General features: G+C 51.5%; 1 protein-coding gene across 1 annotated transcript; it reads left to right on the top strand.

The window, feature by feature from the left end:
* The first annotated feature begins 237 nt into the window (after positions 1 to 237).
* MMD2 (monocyte to macrophage differentiation associated 2) lies at positions 238 to 17387 on the top strand. The gene is made up of 7 exons (XM_065892297.1): positions 238 to 299; positions 2118 to 2199; positions 3728 to 3888; positions 7972 to 8046; positions 12549 to 12650; positions 13461 to 13530; positions 17184 to 17387. The coding sequence occupies exons 1-7, from the start codon at positions 238 to 240 to the stop codon at positions 17385 to 17387; spliced, it is 756 nt and encodes a 251-aa protein (XP_065748369.1).
* The last annotated feature ends 2302 nt before the right edge of the window (positions 17388 to 19689 follow it).

Here is a 19689-nt window from a genome sequence, read left to right as displayed (position 1 = left end):
TGGTGGACGATTCTTGGCAAAGTCCAAGGTGAACCGTCCACTTACCTGACTCTGAGCCAGCGTGGTCCTGCCTGCCGCCCGAGAGCCAGGTGTTTGCAGATCTCATCTCCCCCACCACCAGCCTGACCTGAAGACCCCTGCAGAGAGTTTGGTCAGCCAGGTGTGGCCATGTGCCATCCCACCTGGGTGATGTCACTTCCTAACTCTGCCCTGGAGCTTCCCCTCCGTAAACCCGGCATGGTGGTGGCTCTGTGGCTCCATGGTAGCCTGCGGGTACCAGGAGCTCCCGTGAGGATCAGGTGAGAGAATGGGGCGGAGGCAGTGGAGGGGGCTTGGAAGATTCCAAGACACCAGAGCATCAGGAATGCTTATTGTTGGGACTTCCCTGGTGGTCCAGTGGTTAGGACTCCATGCTTCCACTGCAAGGGGCATGGGTTCGATCCCTGGTCCGGGAACAAAGATCCCTCAGGCTGCATGGTGCAACCAAAAAAGAAAAAAAAAAGTTAAGAAAAAAAGGAACGTTCATTGTCAAGATAGAGTCACCTGTCCATTCCACGTGTGGATCTACGCCCAGCGGGAATGAATGCATATGTTCACTACAGTGAACGCTCGTAGCAGAGTTACCATAACATCTCCAAGCTGGAACGTCTGCCTCCAGTAGATGGGATAAATAACTTGTGGTTCGCTCACCGGGTGGCATACTCTACTGCAACGAAAACAGCCAATTACTGAGGCTGGCGAAAGCCACGCTGAGCCCAAGGAACTGGACCCAGAGGGTGTGGGCTGTGTGATCCCACTGATGGGAAGTTCAAGAATAGGCAAAACTAGTCTATGGTGGCAGTGTCAGAGGGGGGTGTCCTTGGGGGGCAGTACCCCTGGGAAGGGGTATAAAGGTGAAATGGAGCAGGACGCTATGGTCCTTGCCGCCCCCCCGCCCCATGTCCTCCGCCTGCCTTTTGTCTGTGGAAAAAATTTGGCCAAAGAATAAGTTTAATCAGAGAAGTGAGAAAATGCAGTAACAGAGGAAGACAGTCAAAGGAGACCAAATAATAATAGTTCAGTCATTAAGCAAAGTCAAGGACCTTTAGTTCCTCCTCAAGGGCTAGAGATAATATTCTGAGCCATATCCTGTGAGCTGTCTTATAGGTACTGAAACCCCACCAGGTGGAAGACGTTAACTACGTGATGACCAGGCTGTAGCCATGACATAAGCTCCCGCAATTCCAAGAATTGGCCCAAAGGAATGGAAACAAACCGACCCTGGAACCGAAGATTAACTGTACCTAGTACAATCGAGATGACGCTGGTCAGACCACTGAGGACCAGTTTCAAGACGACTGTCAGAGCTGACTGCACTGTTCCTGCATGCAGCCCCCTCCCTCTGTCTGTAAAAGCTCTTGCCCCCTGATTGTCGGCGGGGGGTGGAGTCGGCCTTTGGACAGGCGTCCACCCTCCCCGCCGATTGCCGGCCTCCATAATAAAGCAAGCTTTCCTTTCCTACCAATGCTTTTCTCTCGAGAACTGACTTTCGAGCGGCGAGCGGTCGGACCTGGGTTCAGTAACAAAGGCGCTTTCTAGGGTGTGCAAAAGAGGCTCTGGTGGTCACGCGGGCATGTGTGTATGTCGAAGTCCATCCAGCCGTACCTTGGGGAGCTCTATTGTGTGTCTGTTATACTTAAAGAAAATTACAAGTAAGAAAAAGAGGATGCTGCAACCCAATATGTATTTATTTATTTTGGCTGTGGCGGCGCGCAGCTTGCGGGATCTTAGTTCCCCGACCAGGGATCGAACCCAGACCACAGCAGTGAAAGCACCGAGTCTTAACCGCTGGGCCGCCAGGGAATTCCCTGCAACCCGATATTCAGCAAACACCACTTTGGGGATTAAGCACAAAATGTTGGCAGTGCAAAAAAAGTGTAATGGAAAGAGAGAGGGAGGGAGGGAGGGGAGCGTGAGGGGGAGGGGAGAGGAGGAGGGAAAGGGGATGGGACGGGAGGGGAGGGGGACCCTCTTCCCACCAGCAGGGGCCGAGGTCCTAAGGCCTCCTGGGAATTCTGTGACCCGGGCCGCTCCCGGCTTCCCAAACAAGCTTCCAGGAATTGTGTGTCTCTCTCCAGGTTCATGAACCACCGAGTCCCTGCCCACAGGAGGTACCAGCCCACGGAGTGTGAACATGCCGCCAACTGCGCCACCCATGCTGTGAGTCTTGGGGGGCTGAGAGCCGAAGAGGGGGGCTGGGGACGCAGCCTCTTTGCCCTTGGAGAGATTGTGTTTCCGTTCCATGGCAATGTCCCTGTTCTCAAGTCTTCCGTGGCCCTTGGAAGAGCGTGTGGGATCTCCAGGGAAGGTCATTTGGGGAAATTGGAGGCGCTGAGCGTGCCTCTCTTTTACTTTAAGAACCTTCAGTGGCTCCCTAGTACCTTGTACAGCATCCAGGCTCGGTAGCAAGCTCCCAGATAGGTCTTAGCCTTTGTGTTATGTTGGCCCACCTTCCACTGCCACGATCTTGTCCCCAGGCTCCAGCGCCCTGCTGTTTCCGAAATAGAAGGCATGACCCCGTGCCTTTGCACACGCTCTTCCCTCTGACTGGAATACTTGCCGTCTCCCCCCACCCCAGCCTTGTGTAAGAAATCCTTCTCCGGGCAGTGGTCCTTAACCCTTTGGTGCATGGGCCCCTTTGAGGATTTAATGAAGCTCTAGACCTACTCTGTCCAGCTTGGTAGCCACTGGCCTCATACAACTGAAATGCAGCTTGTCTGAATTGACATGTGCTGTGAGTATAAAATACACACCAGCTTTTAAAGACTTAGCCTGGCAAGAAAAGAATGTAAGGTATCTTCTTAATACTTTTCATATTAATTACATATTGAAATGAAATTTTGGATGTATTGGACCAAGCAAAATATTAAAATTAATTTCACCTATAAATAATTTCCTTTTCAAAATGTGGTGACTACAAAATCTAAAATTACCTGCGCCACCCACGTTATAGTTCTGTTGGCTGGGGCTGCTGTAGAATCTCTCTCCAGAAAAAGTGCTCCTAACACACGAAATTGGGCAAACCCTTGCAGGGACCCTGTACCCCCAGTGCTTCGGCGAGTTCTGAGACTTCTCAGAGGGAACGATGGGTAAACCAGGATTCGAAGAGTAGACGTGATAGGGAGGGATGCCTTCTTCACAGAGAACCACAGGTGCATGAAGCGGTGTGCCCTGACCGGGAGGCTGGGGTATCCGTGGACCCAGGGGGTGGGGGGCAGTGGCCAGAGATGCTTCTTGAAGAGAGGAGATCTTGGCTTCCTGTTTTGCCACGATATTCTGTAGAGTTATGCTGTCCAGTATGGTAGCCTCTGGTCTCGTGTAGCTGTTGGAATTGAAATTGAAACCCATTAAAATGAAAACTTCAAGTCCTCAGTGGTACAAGTCACATTTCAAGTGCTCAGTAGCTGCGTGTGCCTAGTGGCTCCCATACTGGACAGTGCAAATCTAGAATGTTTCCACCATTGTAGGAAGTTCTGTTGGGCAGTCCAGAGTCTATGATGGAGGCTTCCCTCCATCATAGAATTTCTGTTGGACAGTGAAGGTCTGGAACCTTCCCACCATCATGGGAAGTCCCGTTGGACAGAGTGCAGGTCTGGAGAAAAGGCTCGGATTGCTCAGGGGCTCTGGATTTGCCTGGACCCCACTCCAAAGGCTGGCCCTGCAGCACCTCTCTCCATCCTGCTTCCAGCTCTGGATCATTCCCAGCATCCTCGGCAGCTCCAACCTCTACTTCCTGTCGGACGATGACTGGGAGACCATCTCTGCCTGGATCTACGGCCTCGGCCTCTGTGGGCTCTTCGTGGTGTCCACCGTGTTCCACACGATCTCCTGGAAGAAGAGCCACCTCAGGTGCCTGCCGCCTAGCCCATGGGAGGGGGCGAGTTCCTGGAGGGGTGACCAGGGCTGGGACCCACGGTGGGCTGAGGGGTGAGGCAGGATGCCTCGGGCCACGCTTGGCTGAGCCAGGAGGGGCCCTGGATGGGAGGCCTTGTGCCGTCTTTGCCTCGGGCCGGTGGGGTTGACTCCCACGTGGGCGGACCACCTCACCCTCATTTGCCTCGTTTGCTCACTTCTGTGAGTCCGGAAGAACAAGCCCCTCGCTCCCAGGGTCATTGTGAGGGACCCTCATAATCGTCATGATAATTGCCCCCTTCTGGGCGTCCCCTAGGTTCCAGGCATTCTGCAGATGTCCCTCTGCATCTTTCCAATAATTCTGCGATGTAGGCATTAGAATCCTGGATTTTAATTTTGATTTGTTTTTAATCTTTTAAAAATTGTGATAAATACGCAGGACATAAAATTTACCATCCTAACCATTTTTTTTTTTTTTTTTTTTTTTTTTTATGCGTTACGCGGGCCTCTCACTGTTGTGGCCTCTCCCGTTGCGGAGCACAGGCTCCGGACGCGCAGGCTCAGCGGCCATGGCTCACGGGCCCAGCCGCTCCGCGGCATGCGGGATCTTCCCGGACCGGGGCACGAACCCGTGTCCCCTGCGTCGGCAGGCGGACTCCCAACCACTGCGCCACCAGGGAAGCCCATCCTAAGCATTTTAAGTGTACAGTTCAGTGGTGTTAACTGGACCCACATTGCTGTGCAGCCATCACCAGCATCGTCTCCAGAACTTTTCCATCTTCGAAAATTGAAGCTCCGTCCCCACTAAACGCTAACTCCCCATTCCGCCTTCCCCCGCCCCTGGCACCCACCCTTCTACTTTCTGCCTCTATGAATTTGACTGCTCTGTGTACCCCATGTAAGTGGAATCGTATAACATTTATCCTTTCGTGAGCCCAGTGTCCTCAGGGTTCATCCGTGTTGTAGCAGGTGTCAGAATCACCTTCCTTTTCAAGGCTGACTCATATTCCACTGTATGGATGCACCACACATTGTTTATCGCTTCATCTGTTGATGGACCCTTGAGACGCTTCTGCCTTTTGTGACTGGCTTCTTTCACTGACCGTGATGTCCTGGGGCTCATCCACGTTGCAGCTTGTAGAATCCCTGTCTTGCGGATGATGACACTGAATCTGGGACGTGACTTGCGCAAGGTCACATAGTTGTGTCCAAGCCAGTGTTGATTCTGGGTTTCCAGGGCCCCCATAAAGTGAGGGGACGCTCTGGTCCATTGTAGCAGCTGCAGTGACCACTGGTCCCCATGTCCAATGCCCCCTCTTGCCCCCAGAAGCCCTGTGACTCTGCTGTATCCCAGCCCCTCCTGTCCCCATTCTTTCCTCTCTGTGGCTCCTGGTTGCTGTAATGAATTACAACACACTGGGGGGCTTGAAACAACAGGAACTTAGCCTCTCATAGTTAGGAGGCCAGAAACCCGAGATCAGTGTATCAGGAGGGCCATGTCTCTACGAGAGGACCCTTCCCTGCCTCTTCCAGCTTCTGGTGGTTCCCATGGTTCCTTGGCTTGTGGCAGCATCACTCCAATCTCTGCCTCTGTCTTCACAGGCCTTCCTCCCCGTGTGCCTCTGTGTCCAACTCTCCCTCTCCTTTTTCTTCTAAAGACAGCGGTCATTGGGTTTGGGGCCCACTTACCAGTGGTGTGACGGTGCTGCCCTTTAGTGTCCTCATCTGTGACGTGGTGGATGAAAAGTATGGTCCCTACCTCCTAGGTGGGATTAAAGAGTTAATGCTCGTAAAGAGCTTGGAACGGTGCTCTGATTATAGAATGTGCTCTGTATGTATCAGCTGCTGTTATTCTTTTTATTTCTAGGAAGACTTGCAGTTAGCCCAGCATCAGGTAGAAACACGGCCAAATTTAATGAAGGCTGCAGTCACTAGATAGAATCACAGTTTGTACTAGTTATCCGCTGCTGTGTAACAAATTACCCCGAATCATAGTGGAGGCTTCAAATAACAGTAAACCCTGATTCTTTCTCAAAGCTTCAGAGAGGCAGGAATTTGGGAGCTTAGATGTGTGTTTCTGGTTCAAGGTTGCTGATGTAGTCGTGATGCTGCCCGGGGCTGCCGTCACCTGAAGGCTGGACCTGGGCTGGAGAAGTCACTTCCAAGGTGTCTCCCTCCCAGGCCTGACGTGTCGGTGCTGGATGCTTGGGGGTGCTCAGTCCTTCCCACGTGGACCTCCCCTCGGCCACATGGCTCGTCCCCTCCCAAAGTTAGTGATTCAAGAGAACAAGGCAGAGGCTGTGATATCTTTTATGATCTAGCCTTAGAAACCACACAGCATCATTTCTGCAACCTCCCGTTGGTTCCATATGTTTGCCATATTTGTTGTGGGAGGGGCCGCACACAGGTGTGAGGACCAGAAAGTGGGGCTCCTCAGGTACCATTTTGGAGGCTGGCTACCACGCTGGTCAGAGGGATTGATGACTGTAATTTGCTCTTCAAGGGGAGGTCATAAGGGAAACAGGAACGTTTATGAGCACTTCCTGTTATGCGCTGTGCTGAGTCCTGACCCTCTTCGTCCTCACAGCGACCCCGATAGGTGGCCAGTGTCCTCCCTGTTTTACAGCTGAGGGAGCTGAGACCAGGGAGGGTAAGTAACTTGCTCAAGGCCCTAGTCCCTCTGGGGTAGGGTTGGGATTCGAACCCAGGTCTTATGGCTTCAGAGCCTGGACCTGAACCAGAATGCCAGAACCCAGAGGGTCTTCAGGGGGCACCTAGGTTTGTTGGTTTTGCACTTATTTTTCTTTAATGAAAGGAGAATAGAATAGAATTAATAAACATTTAATTTTCCATATTTTCTTCTGCTTGCTAGACTTCTGTTGAGTATGTTTTGTTTTTTGCGGTACGCGGGCCTCTCACTGTTGTAGCCTCTCCCGTTGCGGAGCACAGGCTCCGGAAGCGCAGGCTCAGCGGCCACGGCTCACGGGCCCAGCCGCTCCGCGGCATGTGGGATCTTCCCGGACCGGGGCACGAACCCGTGTCCCCTGCATCAGCAGGCGGACTCTCAACCACTGCGCCACCAGGGAAGCCCTGAGTATGCATTTTTAAGTTCATTTTTATTTTTATTTTATTTTTTAATCGAAGTATAGTTAATTTACAATGTTGTGTTAGTTAACAGGTATACAGCAAAGTGATTCAGTTATACATACATATATATGTATATGTGTTTGTATATATATATTCTTTTTCAGATTCTTTTCCAATATAGGTTATTACAAAGTATTGAGTATAGTTCCCTGTGCTATACAGTAGGTCCTTGAATTTCTTTCATTGTTTAATTGAAGTATAGTTGATGTACAGTATTATATGTTACAGGTATACAACGTGGTGATTCACAATTTTTTTAAGGGTTATATTCCATTTATAGTTACTACAAAATACTGGCTATATTCCCTGGATTGTACGATACATCCTTGTAGCTTATTTTATTTTATTATTTATTCATTTAGTGTTTTGGCCATGCTTCACGGCTTGTGGAATCTTAGTTCCCCCACCAGGGATCGAACCCAGGCCACCACAATGAAAGTGCTGAGTCCTAACCACTGGACCGCCAGGGAATCCCCCTTGTAGCCTATTTTATATGTAATGGTTTGTGCCTCTTCATCCCCTCCCCCGTGTTGCCCCTCCCCCTTTCCCTCTCCACACTGGTAACCACTAGTTTGTCCTCTGTATCTGTGAGTCTGTGTCTCACACTTTTTTTTTTAAGCTGCTGAATTCTTTATCATTTGAAATCTTTCAAAAAGCCCAGTATATAAAACAGAATGCAGACTTTCTCTGATTAAAATATGGGAGGAGGCTGTCAGGGGGAGGAGGGTCCTCGGTGGTACCCCCGAGGTGTCTCCATTCAACTCCTAGGGTGACAGGGAGCCTGGTTGGAAAACCACTGCTCTGGTCACTCACAGATGGGGACACCGAGGCCCGAGGGGTCATGGTGGACGGAGGTGCGTCAGCCCCGAGCCCAGGCTCCCCCAAAGCCCGTTGGTCCAGGGCAGGGCCCGTAACCCGCCTTCTCTGCCACAGGACGGTGGAGCATTGTCTGCACATGTCCGACCGCATGGTCATCTACTTCTTCATCGCGGCCTCCTACGCGCCCTGGTGAGTGTCTCTGCGGGTCCCTGGGAGGGCTGGCGTCCTCTCTTTCCTTTGTTTGAATTTCTTCGTGTTTGGCTGGGTGATGTGTTGGCACAAAAGCGTGTAGGTAAAAAGACACCCACCACCCATTCTCCTTCCTAGAAGCAACTACTTAGTACCAGTTTCCTGTGTATCCTTCCGGACTGCTTTTGTGTAGGAAAGAGCAAACGTGTATGTATGAGTACATGTACAGACACACATTTGCGTATATGCATATGTATATATGCAAATACACACATGCCTATATTTTATATGCTTATATTTATACTTATACTTTCCTACTTTAATACAAAAGGAAGGATACTGTACAAACTGCAGTTTGCTTTCATTCTCTTAGTTGTGGACTTGGGGACATCTTTCTGTATTTGTACCTTGAAGATTTCCCCACTCCTTTTTCTTTCTTTCTTTCTTTTTTTTTACAGCAGTATAATGTTCCCCGGCCACCCCTATTGATGAATATTTATGACGTAGGCACTCCCGCTTCCTTTGCTATAACAAACAGGGCTGCAGTGAAAGTCCTTGCTGTTGTACCACTCAGCATAGGTGCTTGGTTCTGTGGGCTCGAATCAGGTGAAATTGTCGAGGCAACCTTTTCTGATCTACAGAAACAGCAGGTTCATATGGCCAAGCCTGATCTTTGCGGGGTAAATTTGAGGATTGGACGGCTGGGGGGCAGGAGTGGGCCTTACTCATTTGGCTAACTGTTGCCAAGTCACCCTGCACAGATTGTACCAGTTTAAACTCCCCCAGCAAGGGACTTCCCTGGTGGCGCAGTGGTTAAGAATCCGCCTGCCAATGCAGGGGACACGGGTTCCAGCCCTGGTCCGGGAAGATCCCACATGCTGCAGAGCCACTAAGTATGTGAGCCACAACTACTGAACCTGCGCTCTAGAGCCTGCGAGCCACAACTACTGATCCCATGTGCCACAACTACTGAAGCCCCCTCACCTAGAGCCCGTGCTCCGCAACAAAGAGAAGCCACCGCAATGAGAGAAGCCCGTGCACTGCAACGAGGAATAGCCCCTGCTCGCTGCAACTAGAGGAAGCCCGCGCACAGCAGCAAAGACCCAACGCAGCCAAAGATAAATAAATAAATTAAAAAAGAAAAACAAAAAAATAAACTCCCCCAGCAAGTGCCTCAGGGTTTTCGAAAGTTCTGGAATAAAGAAACACTCAGGTCACATGCGAAAAGCCGGGAAGCCTGCAGAGCCCCTGTGAGGGGAGAAGGGCCGTTCCAGTCACACTTGTTGAATGTGTCTGGGTGACCGGGCAGTGCTGGGGGTCAGGACGCTAAGGTTCTGGCTGGCAGAGGGGCTCTGTGACAGGACAGTGACAACACGGTGACACGGGCTTGTGCGCATGCAGCCGTGGAGCTCAGAGGAGGCACCGCCCTGCAGAGGCGGCCTCAGGAGGGCTTCCTGAAGGAGGTGTGCTGCTCTGAGAATCTGCATGTTGGCCTCTGAGGAGGGGGAGCCACAGAGGTTTGTTCCATTTTTGCCTGGGGAATTCCCATTTTTGGCTGTCGTAAACGGGGCGTTCTTTTTTATCATCTCAACTAATAAACGGGTTTTGTCGGTGTGCACAAAAACGACTGCTTTTTTTTTTTTTTTTGGCGGTACGCGGGCCTATCACTGTTGTGACCTCTCCCGTTGCGGAGCACAGGCTCCGGACGCGCAGGCTCAGCGGCCATGGCTCACGGGCCCAGCCACTCCACGGCATGTGGGATCTTCCCGGACCAGGGCACGAACCCGTGTCCCCTGCATCGGCAGGCGGGCTCTCAACCACTGCGCCACCAGGGAAGCCCGACAACTGCTTTTGAAACGTGCCCGGGGGATATGCACAGTGAGTTCCCACACGCTGCAGCCAGCACCCAGGTGGAGAAACAAAACATCTCCAGCCCCTCCCCAGTCCGCTGCCCCCCAGGGGTAACCACAGTCCTGACATCTACCATCATAGGGTAGTTTTGCCCGATTTCTTACCTCATGTTAATGGGATCATCGTTCCTTCGGATCTTGCTTCTTTCGGGCAACATTACGTGGTGAGAGTCGTGGAGTCGTGATTGCAGGAGTCACCGTCCAGTCTGCTTGCTGGACAGTGCTCTGGGCGAATAAATCACAGGTCTCCACCTCCTGTGACCGGCGTTTGAGGGCGATTATTGCTCCACGGTCCTCTGGTCATTGTAGTGTGGGTGTGGTGGTGAACAGGGTACAGACGGGAGCTGCTGGTCTACACTGAGGAGTGGTTGGGGGTTTGAAACAGGATATTGATGTAGTTTTATTTTTTGGACTTAAAGGTGATGCCTTGGGAGCAGGGAGGTGTGAGGAGGCTGGTGCAAGGACCTGGGAGAGAGATTGTGATGGCTGGGGCCCTGGTAGCAGCCTTGGAGTCAAGAGGACAGATAGATGGATGGGTGGGTGGATGGATGGATGGAAAAGACATTTACAGGAAACTGAGTGGACTGAGTGACTGAAGGTGGGGGAGAGGGGATGTAGAGCGGCAGATGCCAGGGTTTCCGGCATCAGCTTTCCCCAGGAAATCAGCGACTCTCGGGAGTGTTAGGAAATCAGCCCTGCTGCCGTCAGCCTGGAGACATCGTCAGAGGCAGCCCCGTGCCCAGCTGGGCTTTGCGGGAGGAGGGGACGTGCTTCTGTCCTGCCGACCAGGATGCTTCTGGTTGTCGGATGCCAGGTGGGCAGGCGTATGGAGGCTCCGAGAAGCAGTGTTGGTCCTGGGTGAGGGGCTGCTGCTGGAGTGGGTAGGTGGGAGCCATGGGAGAAGCTGAGAGCAGGGGGGAGAAGCCAGAAGCCGTGGCTGGGCACTCAGTCCACAAGGCCGCCTCCTGATGGCCCCATGTCACCCCCAGGCACCACCTGTAGTCGTTGGGAGCCAGGTGATCTCAGGTTTCTTATTGGATGTTGCCAATTAGAGTAAAGCTAGGTTTTGTGCTCAGCTGCCGTAACTATCCTTGATGTAGATTTCTAGAATAGCCCTCTGACTGTCCCCCGCTTGGCTGATTCAGTGCCTGGATTTCTACTCTTTATCCTTGGCTGTGACCACTTGGGCACCGGCTCTGTGCCCATCCCGTGCTGGTGTCTGAAGATACGGCTGTGAGCAAAGACACAGACTCTCTCTCCTTATGGGATTTACAGTCTCACGGAGGATGCAGACGTTGACTGTCCCAAGGATACTGACACAAGGAGTGAACCACAACTGTGCCGTGAAGGAGGGGTACAGGTGCCGAGGTGGGGAGATGTGCCCTGGCTTGCGGGCTTTGTAGGAGGAAGAGTCGGCAGAACTTGGCGGTTGCTTGGATGTGGGGTTGAGAGAGAGAGAATCAGAAGACACAGACGTCATTCACGTGATTCACGAGGCCAGCAGGACCATGTCACGAAGGATGGAAAAAACTGGCAGGATCAAGTGTGACACAGAATCGTCCTTCCCCAGTGCTTCGGAAAACAAACACAGTAGAGTTATAAATATTGAGGTGGGCAAAAGAAAAATCACCATTCTGGAACCAGAGGCCCTCTCTGCAGGAATCTGGAGCGTTTCCATGCAGTTTAGTTGTGCAGACGGCTGCACAGGCTGAAGACAGTCGGCGTGCTGGACAGGAATGCATGTGTGTGGGGCGGGGCACAGGCCTGCACTGTCCGGGGCCCCCGGCTGTGTACCTAAGCCAATAGCTGGAGAAAACACACAGAGGCCAAAGGCTGGAGGACGCTGGGACCCACAGATGCCTGGCCCTGGAGACACCACCTGTGCCAAGCAGTGGAGAGAAAAGCCCACTTTCTGGGAGCCTGGGGAGAGAGTCACAGGAATCCAGAAGGAAAGAAGGAATTCCTTCTGCAAAGTCTCTCCATCACCCTCTACTGACAGACTTGATGCTGTGCCAGTTGCAAAGGAAGAAATTCATGAGGCCCAGCTCAGTTAAAAACCCAGCCAGCAAAAAGGGTGAATGTAGAGCTGAGAGTCAATACATTAGTAACCAGCCTGGAGGGATACTCACCTTATATTCCTGTCCCCTTTTGGTGGCCAGTTTGAGTGGTTTTCAGGCGTTTCCTACAGGGACTGATGCTGGGATGAATGTCCTTTTCTGTGCCTCTGCTCGCAAAACAGCGTTCCTCTGGCCAGCCCCTGAACTTGGAGTGCCTGGGCCACGGGCTACGTGCCCTTCAGAGTCCGATACATTCTCCAAACAGGCTTTACTTGTTTATATGCCCACTGGCTTGAGATGCCCTTTTCTTTCAGTGCTTGGACATTATCAGTTGTGCTAATTCTGCTCGAATAATTGCCTATTGTTTCAGTTTCCCTTTCTGTCTCTCCACGTGTCCTCCCGTGAGAGGCCACATCCCACACGTGGAGCCATGGGGACAGGGGTTCTCTGGGGTCGGTGTTCCTGTGACGGGCTGGCTGTGGAGGGCTAGATCCCAGTGCCCGCCTCAGGCTGTGCCCTTGGCTCTCCCTCCCAGGCTGAACCTTCGCGAGCTGGGCCCCTGGGCCTCGCACATGCGATGGCTGGTCTGGATCATGGCCTCTGTGGGCACCATCTATGTCTTCTTCTTCCATGAGCGGTAAGCCAGGGCTTGGGGGAGCGGCCTCAGGTGGGGGGGTGCCTCCATCAGGGCCTCCTCCCTGCCCCCAGTGAGACAAGACCCCAGGATAACCCCAGAAGCATGAGGGCTCAGCTGTGCCTGGCATCCCTGTGTTCAGGTCCATTGATGGCCACCAGGTCCACAGCCCATAGGGTCAATCTGAAGAGTTAAAAAAAAAAAAAAAAAAAGGCATTGTAGGTTCCTAGACCCACTGAATGATGTCAGGTATTACCTGCCTTCCTGAAGCTGTGTTAGCGGATAAGGGGGAGAGGCTCTCAGGGCTGCCCACTTCCTTCCATCCTGCTGAGTGACAAGCTGGGAGTGATTAAGTGTGGGAAAGAAGCAGAGCTAGAGAAGCCAAAGGGAATAACAGACTCCTGGGATCTCCAGGGACAGCAAACAGGTGTCAGCTGGTGCAGCCACTCGGATGGAGAGTGGCTGCTTGGGCCTTGTGCGGAAAGGTGCGGGGATCGAATAGTAATGTCTGCCCTGGGCTGAGCATGGGAAGCACCCATAGGCATGCTACACCCAGCATTTGCAATCCTCAAATGTCATTTCATGGATGTGGAAACCAAGTCTCGAGAGGGAAAGAGACCCTCCCATGGCCACCCAACTCTGCCAGCACCTGCTGGGTGTAGCTGGATGAAATCTGGGCCCAGGAGTGCTGGGCAGAGGGCGGAGTCCCTTTCTCTCATGCTTCCGGCCAGGGTGTCCCCTCCTAACCCGAGTGGGGAGCTATCCCTTGTGGGGAGGCTGTCCTGAGGCCAAGATGGCTTGTCTTCCTGGCAGGTACAAGCTCGTGGAGCTGCTCTGCTACGTCGTCATGGGCTTCTTCCCCGCCCTGGTCATCCTTTCCATGGTAAGTTGCCCCCACCCGGCGTGGGGCCTCCTGTCTGGCTGGAGGGGACTCACAGTGACTCTGGAGATTGTCAGGTTGAACCTTCTCCTCTGGCAGACGAGGGAACTGAGGCCCGGGGTCAGCGTGACTTGCGGGCTGAGGCAGGAGAACGTGCAGGTCACCCCAGGGCTCGGCTCCCCGGTTCTACGGCACCTCCTCTCTCTGCTTCACCTCCAATGAGTTCGTTAGTCCCTAGGGGCTCCAGTTTCCGCCTATTTAGGGATCAAGTAAGAAAAACCCATGGACAGTGATTAGAATGGTGCCCGGAGCAGAGTAAGTACCCGATCGCTAAACTAAATCTATAATAATAACATAGGTGGCCATGGAGGCAGAGCCAAGTCTCAGACTTCTGACACCCCCTCTGATGCTTCCACACCCTAAACTGCTTCTTGACACGTGAAGGTTGACCTCTTTACTGTGCGTCCTGAGCCCTTGTGACGTGCAGGAAGCTTGCTCACAGGACCTTACTTCCCCGCCCCAGGCGTCCTTGGAGATGGATGTGACCACCCCCGTTTTATGAACAAGGATGCTCAGGTTCTGAGAGAGCAGGTGACTGGTCCAAGGACATGCAGCCCTCAAGGGGCTGAGCTGGGATGTGGCCCCATAATCTCCAACCCCGAGTATCGGGATCTTTGGGCTGCATCACCTCGCCCTGTGAGCAGGAGAGCCTTGCAGGGAGAGGCCTCAGGGCCCCAGCCATGGAAGAGCAGCAGCTTGTGTGGCCGTGGGTGGATCCCCTTTCCTCTCTGAGCCTCAGTTGTCCCTTCTGTCAAAGGGGCACGGTCAGCTCAGCCTGCTGGTACCTCCCTAGGCCAGGTAACAGTTCCTTACTTTTAAATGATTATTGTTGGCAGGTGTTAAAAATGTATGTAGTCGAGAAGCCACTAGATTGTGAACTTTAAAAGGGTGAATTTTATGGTGTGTCAATTATAGCTAATAAAATTATTTCAAAAGAAGAAAGGACGTATGTCCTATAGATCTTGCTGGAGGAATTTGTGTTTAAATAGATATTTCTTTTTTTCCCCCCAAATTAAAATTGACTGTTACCTGTTTGAAATGACCAATAAATAACTTCTCCTATAAATTTAAATGACATTATATTATATATATTTGAGGCATTGATCTTTGTCTAAATTAATCTCTTATCTATGAGTAGCAGTTTATTTTAAAGTTGAAAATATTTTGAAGTGAAAATTTTCTGAGTGTGTTAGTATCCATACATAGCTCTTAAAGAAAATGTATGTAGTCAAATCTAGCACGTTTTTTTTTCTTTTTTTTTTTTAATTTTATGGCTTTACCTTAAGTGTTATGGTTAGGAAGGTCTTCCCTTTCCCAAGTTTATATAAGTTTTTACCTATATTTTCTCCTGTTTCTTTTACGGTTTAACTTTTTTAAACTCTGTATTCCCACCGCCGTTTCTTACGTATATGGTGATTCCTCCCCAAATGATTACGCAGTTATTTATCTACCATTTAAAAATGTTCCTTTCATCATATGTTAGCTTCATATACGTATACGTGGGTCTGTTTCACAAGTTGGCCTATTCTTATACTAGTACCAAACCATGTTACTTATTTTAGCTTTTGTTGCAACTTAATACTTGGCAGTGAAATCTCTCCCCATTCGTTTTCCTACTCAACATTTTCCCTGGGATTTGTATTTATTTTTACAGATTACCTTCCCCCCACCAAGTTTACTTGTTTAAATATGTATGTTTAAGTTGTATCTATTAATTATATAATATCCATCAAATTATGTATTACATAATTTAAATACATATATACATATATTGTAAGTGTATATTTAAATACATACTCACTGCAAAAAATAAGTCCCGTCTGAAAATGTATAAAAGAGCTGAAATCCCCCTCTCACCCCCTCCCCAACGTGATGCCCCAGCTGCAACCACCATTAATGGTTTGTTGTGTATCTTTTACATTTTTTTTTTTTTTTTTTGGCTGCACCACTTGGCTTGCGGGATGTTAGTTCCCTGACCGGAGACTGAACCCTGGCAGTGAAAGCGCTGAGTCCTAACCACTGGACCGCCAGAGAATTCCCTCCATTTTTTATCTATAGGCAAGTCTATGTGGATACGCGGACGTATTGACTTGTTTGTTTTTCTTTTACAAAAATGGGATCACACTGTTCTACACCATGCTTTTCTCACGTGGCATGTTGTCGTGGGCGTGTGTCCATGCCTGTCACATAGTCACCCTGCCTCGTGAGATTGCTGTGAAGATGGCATTAGTTACCTCACGGAAGGCCCCCTGCACTGTGTACGAGGCCTGGCACATAGTAAGCGCTGGGAAGTGTTACTGTAATATGTCCTTAATACTCAGGTATCACCTCTTGAGAACTGGGTGCGTGACTATACATATGTCCAATGAAATACTACCCAGCTGTTCCAAAGACTGGCGTGGATCTCCACGTGGGGATGTAGTCTGATCTCCACAAGACTCTGTCGTGGAACTGATGTCTCAGGACGGCAGGGATGGTGCGAGCCCCCTTTTCTAAAATGATTAGTTCCTCTGCACACGTACATGTATATGAAGTGCAGACCGTAGGTATATCGTGTGTGTCTAGACAATTCTGGAAGGATACCGGCAGACGCCGTTACTGGTGGTAAGCAGTGATACCTGCGGGAAGTGGGCTCAGGGAGAGGGGGCAGTGGGCTCTTCTTACTCCCCGTTCCCTCCGTCCCTCCTGTTCTTTGAGCCCCCATAACCAACAAAAACCCAGGTGTTAATAGTGCACACCTCAGAGGGCTGGGACTGCTGCGTTTTTCTTGCTGCACTTCATTTTTCTCTCAAATTTTTCGCCATGAGTATGTATTACTTTAAAAAAGTGTGATAAAATATGCATAGGATTTATGATTTTAACCATTTTTAAGTGTACAATTCAGGGGCATGAAGTACCTTCACCTTGCTGTGCGTCCATCACCACGATCCATCCACAGAACTTTCTCATCGTCCCAAACTGAAACTCTGTCCCCGTTACACACTAACTCCCCTCCCCCACCCTCAGCCCCCAGGAGCCACCCTTCTACTTTTTGACTCCTCCGGGGACCTCCCGTAAATGGAATCCTACAGTATCTGTCCTTTTGTGACCGGCTGACTGCACTTTGCATAACATCCTTGAGGTCCCTCCGTGTTGTATCATGTGTCAGAGTTTCCTTCCTTTTTAAGGCTGAATAACATTCCATCGTATAACGTAACGTGAATAACACTTTGTTTATCCATTCTTCTCTTGATGGACACTTGGGTTACTTCCACCTTTTGGCTACTGTGAATAATGCCGCTGTGAACTTGGATGTACAAGTACCTGTTTGAGTCTCTGCTTTCACTTCTTTGGGGATACACCCAGATAGATTGCTTTTTAGAAGAAGATAACAAAGCTAGAAAACATTCTTTGAGATTTTGATAGAAATGTGTTACACTGGAGAATGAATCTGGGGAGAACTGATGACGTCACTGTGTTGACATGCCCCACCTGGGGCTCTGGGCTGCCTCACCGTCCACACGTCTTCTCGCCTTGGGTGGTGGGGGAATGGCTGGGTGATCCTGGTCTTGCTGGCTGCTCATCTGACCTGTGCTCACCCTTGTCCTTGCCGACAGCCCAACACCGAGGGCATCTGGGAGCTGGTGACCGGAGGGGTCTTCTACTGCTTGGGCATGGTGTTCTTCAAGAGTGACGGGAGGATCCCCTTTGCCCACGCCATCTGGCATCTCTTTGTGGCATTTGGTGCTGGTACCCACTACTATGCCATCTGGAGGTACCTGTATCTGCCCAGCACCCTGCAGGCCAAGGTGTCCAAATGAGGTGGCTCAGCCTGCACAGGACATTTAGGCTTTTGGAGCAGAGCATCACAGGGAGTGCTTCTGTGAACTTGAGCCCAGCACCCAGCGCCCAGGCCCCCCGTCTTCCCTCCTATGGGTAGAGCTTTTTGATGGGTCCAAGGTTACTTCTGGTGACAGCCAGACCACCCCTTGGGTCCTAGGTGAGAAAGAAAGCATTTAGTCATTTTTACGGAGGAGAAATTAACCCTGTAATGTGTTTCTGTTCTAGACAAATGTTTCCTAATACAACATCGTCAGAAAAGGGGGCAGACGTGGTCCTGGCCAATTGAGGAATGATGGGCCAATATGAGCTTCCTATAAGGTCCTGAGAAATCTATCAGGGAGTCTAGTGGGTTAGTTATACCTGGGTGGCCAGGGCCTCCTTCTCTGCTACCAAAGTCCTGACTGGGGAATTGTCCCCTGCTCAGGGAAAGTCACCCGGCTTGTAGATCAGGGATGGTGAATATCCACGACCGTGGCAGACATCACCAATCAACTGCAGCGTGGCGTGGTATCAGGATCCTTCCCAAGACTGCTCTGGGAAGCCACTACCAATCGACTTGGCACTCATGATGGCATCTCTTTGCCTTGCTTGCCCCGTGTGCTCTGCCCTGGGGTCATGGCCAGACCAGTTCAGTGTCTCCATGTCAGGGAGCAGGCTTATCCCCTAGAGGGGGCGGTTTGGGCCCGTGGGGGAGAGACCGAGTGTACCCAGAGCAGCCCCTGTCGTTCTACCGCACCGTAGCTGGTTCTCAGTGCAGAGGAATGGGTGGTTGGGGATGGGAAAGCTGTCACTTGGCCATTCTTCTCATGCCGAAAAATCCAGAGAAATTATGAGAGCCATTCACTGGGGGTGGGGTGGGAATGGGGAGGGGCAGGCAGACCCCAAGAACTTGTGTACTTGCTTCCGGTTTAGGGTTTGTGGTTCAGATTCTTACCGGGTGCTAATCAGCGGCCCTTGGAGTCTCCTCTGATGAGCCCTAGAGAGAAGGCCTCGCTGATTTGATTGGGATCTGGGCAGAGTGACTGGGTTACCCCAGCCTCTGAATCCCCCGGTAGCCCAAAGAAAAGGCTTGGAAGCCTATCCTCGGCCCCCTCCCAGGGCTGGGCCAGTGATCTGTACCCGGTACAGGGACATTTACTGGGAGGGATCCAGGCCTAGATCCAGGGTCTGACCTGGAATCTCAGACTCTCTGGGTCAAGATCTGTCTCATTCTACAGGCTTCATTCTACGACTCCCAACCAGAGTCAAGTGGGCAAAGACAAGATGCCTTATGCTTAGTTCTCGTACATTCCAGGGTATTTCAGGACTCCAGCGTCTGGAATCCCATATCCAAGCCTGTATTAAATCGTCCAACACATTCCTCAGGCAGGCAGGTTCTGAGCTGGGAGATGCCTTGGGGATGTTCTGTCCTCTTGCCTCTGTGTGTGTGTGTGTGTGTGTGTGTGTGTGTGTGTGTGTGTCTACACTGACCCTCCCAGACCCTGGAAGCTGCCTCTGTTCTGCACACCTGCCCTGTGGAGCCCACCAAGTACTTCCTATCAGTTGGGGTCAGGGTTGGAGTTGGTGGGGGAGGGGAAGCTTTGCAGGAGAAGGGCAGGCTGGAGGGCAAGGCTTGCCCCTGGTTGGGGCAGGGACACTGTGACCTGACCTCTGCCTGAGCCTGAGGTGGGGAGGGGTCACGAGGGTTCTGGGATGCTGTTTAGGAAAGCTCCCAAAGCATGGCACCATGGCAGGCCGAGATGACAGTCCCGTCATCAAGGGGTTGATGGGGACCAAAGCCCTGTGACAGGGCCAATGCTGGGTGCTTGGGACACTGACCCGGGCTCTCTTTGCTGGCCCCCCAGCCCCCGCTGAACTCCTCTGATACCTGCGTCTCATTGTTCCTCCTCCTGGGTGTTGGGTCTTACATTTTCCCCTAGACAGCCTGCCCTGTTATCTCCCACACCTTTTGGGGTGCCGGTTCCTCTGATGGGGACTCTGTTCACCCATTATTCACCCAACTCACTCCTACACCTCCTTCAAAGCCCTACTCGGGCATCAGCACTGAAGAACTTCCGACCTTCCTCTGACTTAGGGGCTCCCTCCTCTGCTTCCCCAAAGCCCCTGGGCTCACCTGCCCACACTCGGAGCCCTGTCCTTTGTCACCCTGGTACTTGCACCTGCCACCCAACCCAGGAGCTCCTGGAGGGAGGGGCTGCGTCTTGCTAGACTTGGGACCAATTGCGGCATCGCCCCCTTGCTGAGGGCTTGGGCCAATTCCTTAACCTCTCTGGGCCTCAG

This window comes from Phocoena phocoena, chromosome 15 (assembly GCF_963924675.1).
Source record: "Phocoena phocoena chromosome 15, mPhoPho1.1, whole genome shotgun sequence".
In the NCBI taxonomy this organism is placed as follows: Eukaryota; Metazoa; Chordata; class Mammalia; order Artiodactyla; family Phocoenidae; genus Phocoena; species Phocoena phocoena.
Note: the sequence above shows the minus strand (reverse complement) of the source record. Positions and strands in the feature narration are given on the sequence as shown.

Bases quoted from the DNA above. Each gene is read 5' to 3' on its own strand.
- MMD2 (XM_065892297.1), top strand. From the start codon at position 238: ATGGTGGTGGCTCTGTGGCTCCATGGTAGCCTGCGGGTACCAGGAGCT. The intron at 300-2,117 runs GTGAGAGAATGG...GTCTCTCTCCAG, and splicing joins GGAGCTCCCGTGAGGATCAG to GTTCATGAACCACCGAGTCC. The intron at 3,889-7,971 runs GTGCCTGCCGCC...TCTCTGCCACAG, and splicing joins TGGAAGAAGAGCCACCTCAG to GACGGTGGAGCATTGTCTGC.